The sequence below is a fragment of the Lasioglossum baleicum genome, chromosome 5, assembly GCF_051020765.1.
Source record: "Lasioglossum baleicum chromosome 5, iyLasBale1, whole genome shotgun sequence".
NCBI lineage: Eukaryota > Metazoa > Arthropoda > Insecta > Hymenoptera > Halictidae > Lasioglossum > Lasioglossum baleicum.
Window position 1 is genome coordinate 5,894,937 of NC_134933.1, and position 13,622 is coordinate 5,908,558.

A 13,622-nucleotide genomic window follows, 5' to 3' on the forward strand; every position below is an offset into this window, starting at 1 on the left:
CTCGTGGTTCACGAATTTGAATTACTGCCTTGAATGTCTTGAACGCCTTGAACGCGCGTCGATTACCAAACGTATCGAACGAGCATTAGCTCGAGACAAAGTGGACGAAAGTGTTCCACTTGATCTAGGAATGCGTGTTTTCGGAGAGGTCCCCGAACGCAGGTGCATTTTGCGCAATGCAGACTCCACGATACTTTTTGATCGATTCTAATGTGTGTCACTGTGAACGTGCGCGCGCGTGCGTGTGGAGCGTACGCTTGAACTCGAGATTCCAATAAAAAACCGAAACATTATTCGCACCTCGTGAACTAGCTTTTGTCTATTATCAGATGTATAAACTCATAATTGAGTTTTTATCATGCGAACTACTGTGTTGTACATCTGCAGCCGGACTCGAAACAAGTGTGGATGGATGTTTATTTGTGGAAGGTGAGCAGAATTAATGCCGCGGCTACCAAACAAACCCGAACCCATTGTCAGCCAGTCCTTTGTCGGTCAGTTCGTCCCCAAAGGTCGGTGAAGAACGGCGCTTAGAGGAGATTTCGGCAATCCGATCAACGTGAAGATCAAAGAGAGGCATGTAGATACGATTATGCGAGTCCGACCATTATGCTCACCACAGCTGCATCTTTGTCCGGGTGGGTTACAGGAAGGACGGACCGCGAAGCCTCGAGCACAGCTCGAAGTGGATTGCGACAGTTGACAATGACGGCCGAAGCCAACAGACGGTGTCCCATTCACTGTAACATCCGTGGACGTTCTCTAGCATCGATGTACGCAAACTGAGATGTTTTTTTTCCAATTGATTAGTTCTTTCGAAAGAGCTGCCGCAATCGTCCGATCTAGAATATTTTCGTTACATATGACCTTCCTCATTTTGTATGAAATCATAAACACGATGACATTTAGTCATGTAGCAATTGTTTCCGATCATGTTATAATCACTTTTGGCGGAGCCCCTCAGCGGAGACAGTCGAGTGCGATAGGTTGAACGGCGAATAGCGTGTCTGAAGAACAAGTGGCTCTGTTTAGAAGGCACACGTGCTCGTCGTTACCGGACGCTCTCGAAAGAAAAGCATTTTTAATCGGGACGACTTCCGGAACGGCCGATAAAGGGCTCATATCGCCGGAAATGGAGTTGCCGACCGACTAAGAACTTCCGTATCTATCGGGAGCAGATAACCGTCCTTGGAGAAACAGAGTTGACAGTGAATTGTGCACTCTTCGGCCAGAACAGGAACATTTTTACGCAGGGAAGAACTTTCCGACGATACAGGCATTGAAGGCCAGTTGTCCATCTTAAGCGTTGCTATTTTCTAAATATTTTATATTTTATAATATGCGGATATGAGGCTGATGATCATTTGAAAGTACCTGTAACAATTTGTATTAAAGAAGGATGACTGTTGGGCAGGGGCTAAGATAAGGCACATTTAGTCTATCTGTCGAAAATCAAGACTAATTTGAAAATCATTCTTCGTTCGTCCGGCGGATAGATAGGTCTTTGTTGCGCTCCTAATCCCTTCCGAGGAAGACAAGCTCGCGCCGGAAGTTAAAGTGCTTTCGGAGCTGGCTCGACTGCTGCCATCCTTTGCCGGCTTAATCGAGGAAACGTGACCGTTTGGTAGTCCGTGACAAGCGGTAGAGACGTGTCTCGAGGCCGAGAAACCACGGCAACCTGGAGGCCGCAGACATTTATCGCTTCCCTGGCCTATCGGCCGACGAGACGAGGCCGAGGCCTCCGAATGGTCCACTTCGCAGGTGCTTGACCGTGCACTACTGCAACTACCTTCGTAATTAACGAAAGCACCGGGTATCCGATCGTAAATCTCGGTGTCTGCGGAATTATGGCAGGCGCGCGGTGCTCCGTTAGTCAGCAACTAGATGAAACCTTATTTCTTCACTCTCCGGATTGAATTTGTAATCAGTAATGTAATCAGTAGAGGAAACCTCGAAAATAATCGCTGTGGAGATTAAACTGATGAAAATTATTTGGGCACCATCCCAACGGAATCGACGTACAGCAGAGTGGTTCAGAAAAAGTTGTTTCACGGCCGTCGACGAGGAATAACCACGAATTTTGCTCTGGTCCGAGGCCTAGGACCAGGACGGCGAGCCACGTCCGAGTGGAAAGTTGCATAAAGTCGTGCAATCGCGCCGGCGGAAAAAGCGTAACGGCATGTTCGATCCACATTGGCCAACATTTACGTCGAGAACACGATACCAGCAATCAATCGCAATACGTGTGTCGGCCAGACACGCCGTGCTAATCCTTCTTCTTACGAAAAGCCGCGACTTGTACCGCTTCTCGAACGATTCCTGCTGCACATAGCTGGTCAACTTGCAGAATCGTCGATGCACATTATCATTACACCGTGCAAAAGCAATACAAACTGTACGAACGATTGCCAATAAGTGACCAGCGACAAGAGATCAAATCATTATTGTTATTACCGGTATCGTTGAATTACAATTTTGTTGTGACTACGCGATTATTACGACGCACGCCCGCGCTATGAATATATTCAATCCAACGAGGTGCAACAATTGATGTCATCTGATTCGCAATCGCATAACATGACGTCAGTTTTTTCCTTCGCGGGTATACATATTATTCCGAATCGATTCGCGAGGCGATTCTACGTTGTTTTAGCCGTGTTTACAGGAAGGAGAATGATAATGGTCCCGACGTATGGACGACGCGACGCGACGTTCTGATAAAACCGTAGCCCGCAATCGGGTGCAATCTGACGTTACTAAACACCCGGTTGCGACATTGTTATCGCCGTCACGAAAATTAACGGTTTACGTAGAAGGTCGTGTTTCCGTCGAGAATTTATGCGGGGATGAGGCAACCGTTGTCCAAAGTGCGAAATACTTATTCACTTTTTTCCACTCGAAGAAGTACCTCTAATTCAAAGCTAGAATTGGAGAGCTTTGGAGACTGTGGACCTTCGTGTAAAAAAATCTTGTACTAATTATGTTAATAGCTATTTATACTGACTACACTGAAAAGATCGACGGTGATCTTAAAATAATAGGTTCAACAACATGCGCGATGATTAAAAATTGCTACGTAAGGATTTGAATGAATCAATCTGCCACTACCATGGAATCAAAGCTCTGCAATTGCCGAACATTGACCAAGAGATTGCAACTATCTTACAGTTTATGAGGTGACTAAGAAACATTGCATTGTATTAATCAATAGAGCTAGATAAATGATATACAAAATTGTAACAAGTAATCATTCTATTCCTTCTTTGCGAAAGTTCTTGTTCCTGATATCAGAAAAATGTTTCAATCACAAACGTTTCAATAACGAGAGAATGAGTGAAATAATCTAGTAATTGTTAGTTCGGTGCTCCGCGAAATAAGCTTTCGTTTAAACACACAGAACCCCACTCGTGCTTGATGGAATGCACGTTCAATAATGACAACTAGGCGCAGCACAAGATTTCCTAGCTACCTGATAAAATCGATACGAAAAAATAGAAGTACATAGGTACTTGTCTGTCCGGCGACTATTCTACACGAAGAATTTGCAGCTGGCATTGCGAAAATAGCAAATAATACGACTCAGTAGGATCGGATACCTAAAAGCAAGTTTTTGTAATCGGGTGCAATCCGACTTGATTAAACGAGACTGTTGCACCATGATGGTTCTCTTATGAAAAGTAGAATTCTGCAACCGTGGGGAAACGATGCACGGCCATGATGTAATAGACGACAGGAGTGTTTACAAAAACCGATATGCGTTATTTATTGCTCGTAAAATCAAACTTCTGCCAAATTGGTCATATTTCATAATATACTCGAAGAATCATTTTATTTTCAACTATATTCATCTGGAGGCCATTTATGAACAGACTGCCAGGATCATTATGTATGTAAAGTGTTTTACTTCAGTTGTACCAAACAGGAGTTAAATATAAGTTCAATATCTGCATTTCTTTTTAGATTACAAGACATTGATTATTATGCGGTAAGCTGTGAGGAAGCAAAAAATATAGTTTTGCAGTTCGTGTTTAAAATCCCCATACGGATTAAAAAATTCAGAGACCGCTCAGGATTGCTTGTAGTAATTCTATGGTTCGTTTCCTTCTTTCGTAGAATTCGAAGCCATAGATTGTTCCATGAGTGTTGCACCATGTGTACGTAGACATGTGTGTTGTGTTGTTGTGTGCGTCGGTATATCTATTGTAGATGTTTTTCAGAATGAGACAGTCGTAATTACTGGGTCGACTTGTAACGTTCCTAAGGAGACTCCCCGCTTGGAATTTGGTGTTTGTGATTTGTGACTGCGTATCAATGTTCAGTTTTATTGGATCAGGAGACCTCGGAGATTATGTCAACCACTGTCATGCTGGATCGCACGTCCGCAGCGCGGTAAGTGCACTTTAACGTTTCGCTCATATTTGCAGTCGATGCTACTTTCTGCATCACGCGGTTCAACCGAGGCCATTTCTTTATCACAAACTCTTTGCATTTTTCATTTCTCAAAATTTCTGTTCCCGCAATCTATAATTCCAATACATCTTCCAACAAATATTTGAAATTCTCATTTCTACTAGTTTAAATTTTCGAATCTGTTGTATTTTCATAGTTGGATATGTTCTAATTATCTCTCGGTTCCGGCGAAAACAGATTATTACGTTTATTTTTATCTGTCTTGACACTTTCGCTGATCAAGACGCGGTAATGTGCGAGATAGTTTCGTCATGAAATTCGTGGCCGGAGACACAAAGAAAGCAATACGATTTCCGTTTTACATCAGACTACCGCGTCCGGTTTGCCTTCGTTTATATTTACCTCGCTTTTTCTAAATGTTTCGCCGCGAACATGTCACGGTATTCGGGAGAAGACTGCTTTCAGATCTTCCACACACAGTCAATACTAACTAAACGCTGCTCCGATCAATTCGATGAAATTATACTGCTCGATGAAACTCTAAACGATCGAATTTCTTTACTGAATTCACCGAAGGCTAATAACAGAAATGATCGTTCCCATCAAGCGATCAATTTAAAAGATTGATCTCCCGGCAGCACGCGTATAAACAGCGAACAGTATTTCGAAAGCGAAAAAAAGACCGTTGAATTGCACCGGAAGAAACAATTTTCGTGGACGACCGCCCACGTCATTACTTTTTCCTCCACGTCGGATCGTCTCGTCTCGTGAGGCATCCGCAAAAATAGTTTCGACCGTGAACATAATCGTACGTCCGGTTCGTTTGCCATGAGAATGCTCGTGAGCCTGCATCGCGCCAACCTGCAGGCCCCACTCTGTATTTATACAAGGCATTACAAAAGGACTCGCAGAAACTCGCGAAACCATGATCGCCGCTAAAAACCTACCGGCGACGTGAGATCACGGACGATGACGAATTTTGAGAGTCGAGCCGTGACCTCAGAATCTCCGTGGAAATCCATTATGCACTTCAAATTGTTAGACTCATTTGCGAGTAATAGCGGAGGGTGTCAATCAACTATATCAATCGATAAATCGGGGATTACACCACTAATTCGTTCGGAAAAAAAATCTTTACAGTGACAATTTCATCTCGTCTCAGAAATCTCTCCGAAACTTTTACAAAGCGACGCAGAGCGTAATCTTGAGTGACAGAGGCGTGACGTCAGCTTTCCAGAAACCGGAAATCATTTGAAAATTCCTGGTTCTTGCGCAAGCAGGACTGATATCCCGGCTTTTTCGTTGCAATCACTGCGCGAAGCAATGTTGACGTGCTCGTCATCGCATTTCCATTGTCTTTCACACTTGCCAATGAGTAACGGCAGGGTAATCACGGGGCGCCGCAAACCTCGTTTGTCCGATTAGGCGTTAACGATCTACTGAGTGGAAAGGTGTAATCCTGTCTAGGAGATTCGTGGTAGCATGACGTGCGTCACGTATGCTCGGCCAATATTTCCCTCGCATCCATCCATCAGGGAATTATCAATCCGACACTCGGTGACCTCGTGTCTATCTCGACAATTCAATAATCTGTTGTCTCTGCGGCCGGATTTCACGAAGATCCGTTTCGCTCGGCGATTAGGCGAACGAAACCGCGCCATTCCGTCATCCACGAGAATGTAACATTCCCCTAACAATCATCGGTGCGCAAAAACGGTCAAACGCCGAAAGAAGAATTTGATTTTCGAAATGAAACGTTCAACGACTTGAATGAAATTTTTATACTCTGCTCGACCTGGCGCGACTATTACAGGAAGAAACGCGAGTTTCGCTTCGTCCTCGGTTTCTTAAATTAGTACACCAAGCTGCTGGTTTCCGTTGAATCAACACCGCTGCGAAAAACACGGCAATTTAGCCGAAAAGCTCGCAAAAAGACGCAGAATATGTATGTACACTGATTCCCCTTTCCTCTTCTGTTTCGAAAAATGAAGGTCTCGGCGACTGTATTTGTTCGGATCAAAGATTGCGTTTCGCAATCGCGGCTGGTCGATGACTTTCGAAATCCACTAATATCTGTTTTATTTGCGGACCATCCGTTTGTTGAATACGAAATTAAACAGCCGTTTTATCTTCGCCGCGGTGTTCTTTTATAGCGCCAATTAATCACTTTTGGCAACTTGCACAACGTTTCTGAAGGGGCTCTATCTATCTGTTTAACGATTTCGCTATTATTGTTTACTGTGCAGATACTGCAGATTCATTTACTTTCGCCGGAAATTCAATTGTAACGATGAAACAACATAATCGTGCAGCGTCGCACTTTTTTTTATCGCATCGTGCCCCCTTTTTGGAACGTTATGACACGATAAAAGATAAGCGCTATCGTGATGGATTTCGTGTTTGGGAGAACAATGGTGGAAGAGACTCTCGAAAATCGATACTTCCGTGGATAACGGTAGACTAGTCGATGGCTGAGCGCATAACAAAAATATTTATTGTCCCAAAATAAGGCCCAAAAGCGGTTATCATAATCTTGGTCGCGATAAATAGACACTCGGCCTTCGAGTTGTTCCAGACAGCATGACGAAATGTCGACGGCCAGTATCCGGCAAAAAGCGGCCTTTTTAATCAGCTTAATGAAAAAAGTCGCTGGAACGTACGAACGAACAAACAGGAAAAAATGTAAAAACCGGACCGGAGAGTCGGAGAACGATCATCGGCGATCAATAAAACGTTTCTTGCATTGTCGCGTTAATAAGATAATAGAGTTACCAAGCGTATTTCCAGAAGTGACTCGAATGAGCGACTGACACGTCTCGATTTCTTCGCGACAAACGCTATGCGCGACGACTCCGCGTTTTCTCACGGTCACGTCGACGCGCGTGGGTGAGGTTGCATGCCCTTAGTTACCGGCCGATTGTTTAAAGCGTGCCTCCTTCGGTTGCTAAGGAACGTTAAGGTAGGTCAAGGGCAGGTCGTATGTACAGAACGAGCATCTCCGAAGAATTCGCATTCAATCGACTGTAAACTCCACGGATTTTTAACACTGGATCTACCGGTGCGCTAAAAACAAATCTCCCAAAATGGTTTATAAAAATTACTGGGTCCTACACCGATGACCGTAGCTTAAACTATCAAAACTAGCTCGTGTTTTTATCAATTCAGTAACCAAGACTGGAACATTGAGACTCGTTAGTATCTTGGCGGAGTGTAGGTAAACAACGGAAAAGTTGAACGTGTTTTGGAGAATCTCAGCGTTCGATTTTTGTAATTCTTGCAATCGAGCTCGCGAGGCGAGTGGAAAATTTCAACGGGACATTGCAATCGACGCGATTAATAATGTGTTTCGTACGCTCGGATGATGTAAAAGAGGTAATTAGTGTTACAGATGTTGTAAACGCGCAATGGATTTGCATGTGTGACCGCGTGTCGCGGTTTAGGATGCCCACGTACGCGCTTATGTGGCCAGTGACGCAGCATTAAGTCGCAAGGCCCCACTACTGTTATCAGAACGCGACTGCTCCACAATTTTCTAGAACCGTTCCGCGATTATTCTGTAACTTTGTTGGGTATTGCATCACCGACGTAGGGTAAACGACAACAAATCGCGTGCCGATGGCCAACGCATCTACGGTGAATCAGTGAAGTGACCAATAGAAATCACTAAGCCCCTAGAAGTTCTATGAGTAATGTCTATGCAACGCACTCATTCAATTATTTGAATACAATTAATTAATGTACTACTTAAGAATTGATTGACCTGCAACGCTACACAGCTCCTATACTAATTTTTATAATCTATCTACCTTCTGTGGTGACAATAAATTTGTTTAATTTTTTGAACAAATGCAAATAACAAAATGGGTAGACCTTTTCCCAACACCAAATGCCCTCTACTTTTTGTACAAATACTAGATTCGTTATTCGTACCAACTAAATAAAGCCAATCACCTTAAAAATATCATCGTTCACAACAGAAGTAAATATAATAATAAAAGCTGTCATATATAATATGACATATGTTTTTTCTTATAAGATACAGAAAAGGAAGCATGTACAACAATCCTAACGTTGAGGTCATTTTTTGACCATCTCTATCATTATGATCATCAATCAAAATATTAATAGACGTTCTTATAGTATTCATATGACAGTGTGTTATTTTATATTTGACAAACATATAAGACCATCCATCGTTTTATTAACATATTTTTTGAAATATTTGTTATATTATTATACATTCCTCTAACATCAAACATACAATGGCATGTTTCTCTTTAATGCATGTTCGAATGATTCTTTGAAACCATGTATTCTATGATTAAACGTTTTCTACCAGAGACGGTAATTGATAATAAATACCTTAGAAAATGTTAATTTTCTTGATCTCGTGCGGATTCCCCAAAGTGTCGACAAGTGTTACGCCGGTACTGAAGAATCAGTGGTCGCGCGTGCGCGCTCGGCTCCCGTCTTCCCCCACTACTGTCACGGTGCCGTCGGGTTAATTCGAGGCGGCGACCGTGGCTTCAGTCGTTTGCTGCACAATGGCGCGATCGGTTTGTGTTTGCTCGTTCTGCTGCCGCCGTCGTTTCTGAGCGGAGGGTCGGCCCAAAACGTTGGCCCGTCCGTTGCGCGGGATTCAAATCTCTCTGCACCAGTCTCCCTCGTTCTGCACCGCTCAGCTTTCCAGTTTCTCTTCGTGTGACCGACCAACTCCGTGAACGAAGAGGAACGTCGATCGCGACACACACATATATACATACACTCGCACGAACAGCAAGAGAACCGTGAAGAAGAGAATCTACCAACACCACCCAGGTAGAGCAGCCAACAGGAAGCAGCCAGGTTTGATCCGAGGCGCGCGCTATTCGAAAAACCAATACGCCAGGTGTAACCATACCCGGGGAATTCGCTTTTCGAGCAGACACACGGCGGTTAACCAACAACGTCTTTGGGGGGGAAACTCGGCCGAACACCGTTTTTCTCCGCACCAACCACCCGTTCAGGAACGCACGGCGACAACAGGAACATTAAAAAAGGTAACACCGGCAGCCAACCATATTTCACAAACCTTCCTGAGCAGGTATGAAATTCGGAACTTGTGCGCGCACGCCGTATTTCTGCGTATCGGGCTCTACACGCCTGGGTACAGTGCAAAGTGCAGTGATTATTACTGACGCGTACCGGATCGATGTCAGCCTCTTGTATCGTGTATTTACTTTGGTGCGCTTGCCCTGATATCAGTGCACCCTTACTCCCATTTCTTTCCGGTCATTTACTTTCGTAACGTTGCAACGTATATGTACATACATACCCGAGTTTGCTCAACCGGAAGTGCCGCATAACGCTATCGAAAAATTGCTTAAACATACTGTGTACACGTACAGTGCGCGACAGTAAACAGTTCCCCACTCTAATCATTGACGATGCAGCGACACATGGCCGAGTCTGGCCTTTTTAAGCAATTTTTCAATGGCAGGTTTCGCAACTTGTACAATGGTAGATGTTGTTTATCCTACTGCCAATAGGGAGAGGTTCCGCTGACGCCGGCGCTATTCATTGACAGAAAGTCATGGGCTCCCCGAGCGGATGTATTAGGCAATTAATTTATTTCGCGGTGTTGCGTCACGTTTGCGCGCTATTAATGCAACCGGTGCCCGCAATATCGTCGTGACAACTGTGAAACTCCGCCATTTTGACCTTACCGAAGGATATCAGCTATCTACACTCGGTAGTGTGCGTGTTAAGTATACGCGGGTTTCGACACGCGCTACCGTGCCGACGCAATGCTTTACTAATTTCAAGCTCGTTGTTTCGTCAGCTACTCGTTCATTCAATAAAAACGGAAAAGGGACGCCAGAGCTACAGCATCTGTCAGTAACCGTCGAATTTCTGTTCGAATAGTGCATTTAGCTCGATCTAATCCGCGAAAAGCGAATTATGGATTAAAATCTCCGTTATCGAGATCCTACATCAAGCTAATTTCTTGATTTTTTGTTCGAATAATCTCTATTGTATTGTGACAGAGCAAGTGAATTTGCCTCTAAAATGGAAATTATGGATTAAAATAGACCTTGAAACTATATAGAGCCAAGGAAGGAATCGTCGGTTAATAACGGTTAATTTTGAATTTGAGTAGCCTGTATACGGTATGTACTATGTCAGAGCAAGTGCATTTCTATTGGTTTTCATCTGTAATATGAAAATTATGGACTGAAGCCACGATCAGTCATCGAATATCGCCACAAACTAGATATGTACGTAGAACCAAGCGAGGAATGATCTTTAGAACGGTTGGGAGTTTTGCGCAAGTGCGTGGACGTCATAATGGCGCGATTTCGCGAATAATCTAGATTCTAGATGGTCGACGTACTTGTATGCCAATGATCAATCGAGTCAGCTGTGCAAGTCGGATTTCTGAGACGTGCCCCAATTGTTCGTTTTCAAGGTTACCCTCCAATTTCGTACTCGACGATTGTAATAAGAGTTCAACGAAACTGCACGCCGCTGTGAAATAACATGGTCCTCAACCTGTAATTTTTCTCAATTTCAAACTCTCATCTTGGTCACGACGACGCACATACATTGTGAAACACTTTGCATTGTTTAAGTTCTGGAACATATACGTGTCGTTAGTGTTTTTTAATTACAAACTGAAATTTTAGAGATAGTCTCGTCTAATATAAAAACGATGTTTAAGAGAAAGTTGTGACTTAAACATTTTAGAAACCCAGACCAAAAATTCTTGCGAATATTGTTTTTATCTCAAAAGAGACTGTTTTCAAAATTTCAGCGAAATTGAAGCATAGAAGTTTCAAAAATTACAGGGAGCAAACATTGTTTTTATGTAAAATGAAGTTATTTGCAAAATGTCAGTCGAATCGCACGCGAACGGAATAATTCCGCAGTTTAATAATTAATAATAAACTGCGGTGGAATTTCAAATGTGACAAATATGTGTTGAATGTAAGATTGAGGTACTCCGTATCGAATCCGTATATGTAAATAGTCCCCGAAATGACGCACGCAACAAGGTGTGAATAAACCCGATGGATGGCCGATAAAAATTCGGTGTTACATTACCGACATTAATAACGCCCGAGGATGCTGTTGCATCACGTTTTAGAATTTTTTCTGTGACCCGGCTTCCTCGGCTGGGTAGAACGTTACAGCGCGGCGCAACGACCGCCTTACAGCGATATCCCTGACCTTACGGTGTCCCCTTCTCCATAGAAATTGCGCACAGGGCAGGACGAATGTCGAAACATACTCTTTTGAAATTGTCCGTGAATCACATAGAGTTAATGGATGGAACTCTTGTCATTTCAGTCCCATTATGTACACACGCTAACTGACTTCGGCACGTTACGCTCGTCGCAGTGTGTCAATGCGCTTTGTCTCCGTTAGAGCCTCGACGTTAGTCATTACTGTGTCGAAAATGTTCCCACCGTGTGCATTGTCTCGATTCTTAAAAATAATATTTAAGAACTTATATAAACGTTGATACTTCTTATCGGCGGAAGATACAGCGGTGACGTAATACAATCTGACGCAAAATATATTACCCGAAACTACACGAGGTAAAGAATCGAAACTCAGACAAAAGTTAGTTGTTCCCCTAGTGGCGCCTATTCGAATGAAGCCTTCTAACGTGATAGATAATCGAGGAAATGTAGTTGTTTATTTTGTTTCCGTATCTATGTACGTACGAAAAGGCTGTTAACAATTGATAGCAGGATTTTAGTAATGTGTTGTTTTGTTTGTGCGTGTTGCAGAGCTTTTTGGTAAAACGTGACCGATTGTCACCCACGAAGATCTCCGTCCAAGGACCCACAGGTAGCGCGAAGCAACTCTGCGTGGGCCCTCGCACAAAGTGATATTCTTAACTAGAATTAATTCGTATGTATACAAAACGCGTTTCGTACCCGCTAGAGCAATCCGACTTAGAATCGGTCCGTTAAGAAAATCGATAACTGTCGCAGCTACCGGCGTTCGGTAATCTCGTGACGCGAAGTGTGTTCAAAAGGCTTTCACAGCTTTAATGGTCAACCGACAATATTGCGAATTGTAAAACCGCTCGAACTTTGGATGACACGTGTCCGTAGCACGAGCAAGAGGAGAGAGAAAAAACGATTCGCGAGATCACGCAACGGAAGACACAAAGTGTGGACGCTTACGATTAGTGTAGTGTGAGAAAAAAAAACGGTGCGCGTGTGAAAACCGGCACAATATGAGAGTGACAGCCGCTACCAGGCAGCATCCTCTTCATCTGCAAGTGACTCGCACCAACAATGGAAAGTTCCTGGTTAGTCCGAACAATAGTCAGGACATCAGTCAACAGCCGACGAACGACGAGGCGAACTCGGTGCCGCCAGTTGTCTTCCGTAGTTACGAACCGGTCCCAACCGATCATCATGGACCAGCCATACTCGGCGATCGGTATCTGCTTCTTGGCCCGGCCGAGGGCAGCGCTCTCTACCGATGCGTCGACGTCAACACCGGCCAGCAACTCGTCGCGAAGGTGAATTTTGCGACTTGATTAATATTCTCAAATTCCTCATCCTTCTCTTATGACCCATTAGTTATTAACTTTTGAATGATCTTTATATGTACCGTACAGAGATCGTAAGTTGCCGAGCACCTGCAAACTGAGTAGCACAGGAGCAAGGGGACTAGGCTGCTAGCTCCAACTAATCCCCTTCTGAAGCCTCATCTACTAGATTGTTCATAGTACAGTTCATACATTTTCTACAATAATACATTAATATAGTTTGCAGGTGCTCGGCAACACACGATCTCTGCACAGTATGTAATGTCTCCATAAGAGACAACAACCACGCCAGCGTTGATCAGCCATACTGCATAACGGTGCATTTTTTCAAGGTTATGCAAAATCACGAGTATAAGAAACAATTATGAATGCGAATTCTTTGGAGGGAGGGAATGGGTGTCCAGTTTTCGAATCATTTTAATTGACATATAATTGCGGCACGCACAGGGGTTAATTAGAGATAATTGCAACAGAATTTCGAAGCCTAAAGAGGAGGGGAATCCTGTGATCAAACGCCAGGTGTCTCTCAGTCACCTAAGAAAAATAGCAACTAGCGATGTCGAAACGATTCGTGTTTATCCTTGATAGAGCAAACGCATCCCGCCTCCAGGATATGTGTCACGTAAGACTCGGAGGCAGGTGTGCAAGAACATATCCAATA

At 43.7% G+C, this 13,622-nt stretch overlaps 2 protein-coding genes across 9 annotated transcripts in view; one reads left to right on the top strand and one right to left on the bottom strand.

The window, feature by feature from the left end:
• LOC143208679 (BPTF-associated chromatin complex component 1) overlaps positions 1 to 10,195 on the bottom strand; it is a 29,285-nt gene extending 19,090 nt beyond the window's left edge. For 2 of the 6 annotated variants that reach the window (XR_013008959.1, XR_013008958.1), the window contains exon 1: positions 8,773 to 10,191. The gene's annotated coding sequence lies outside the window, so the exon portion shown is untranslated. The other 4 variants (XR_013008956.1, XR_013008954.1, XR_013008955.1 and 1 more) reach the window with 4 other exon arrangements.
• The window catches only part of Trbl (tribbles pseudokinase 2), a 24,354-nt gene continuing 15,097 nt past the window's right edge, over positions 4,366 to 13,622 (top strand). Inside the window, exons 1-2 of one of the 3 annotated variants that reach the window (XM_076423293.1) lie at positions 4,366 to 4,389; positions 12,186 to 12,931. In XM_076423293.1, the coding sequence (XP_076279408.1) occupies positions 12,641 to 12,931 (291 nt within the window). In that variant the 5' untranslated portion in view covers positions 4,366 to 4,389; positions 12,186 to 12,640. Of the gene's footprint in view, positions 4,390 to 9,307; positions 9,494 to 12,185; positions 12,932 to 13,622 lie in introns of those variants that run through there. The other 2 variants (XM_076423291.1, XM_076423292.1) reach the window with 2 other exon arrangements.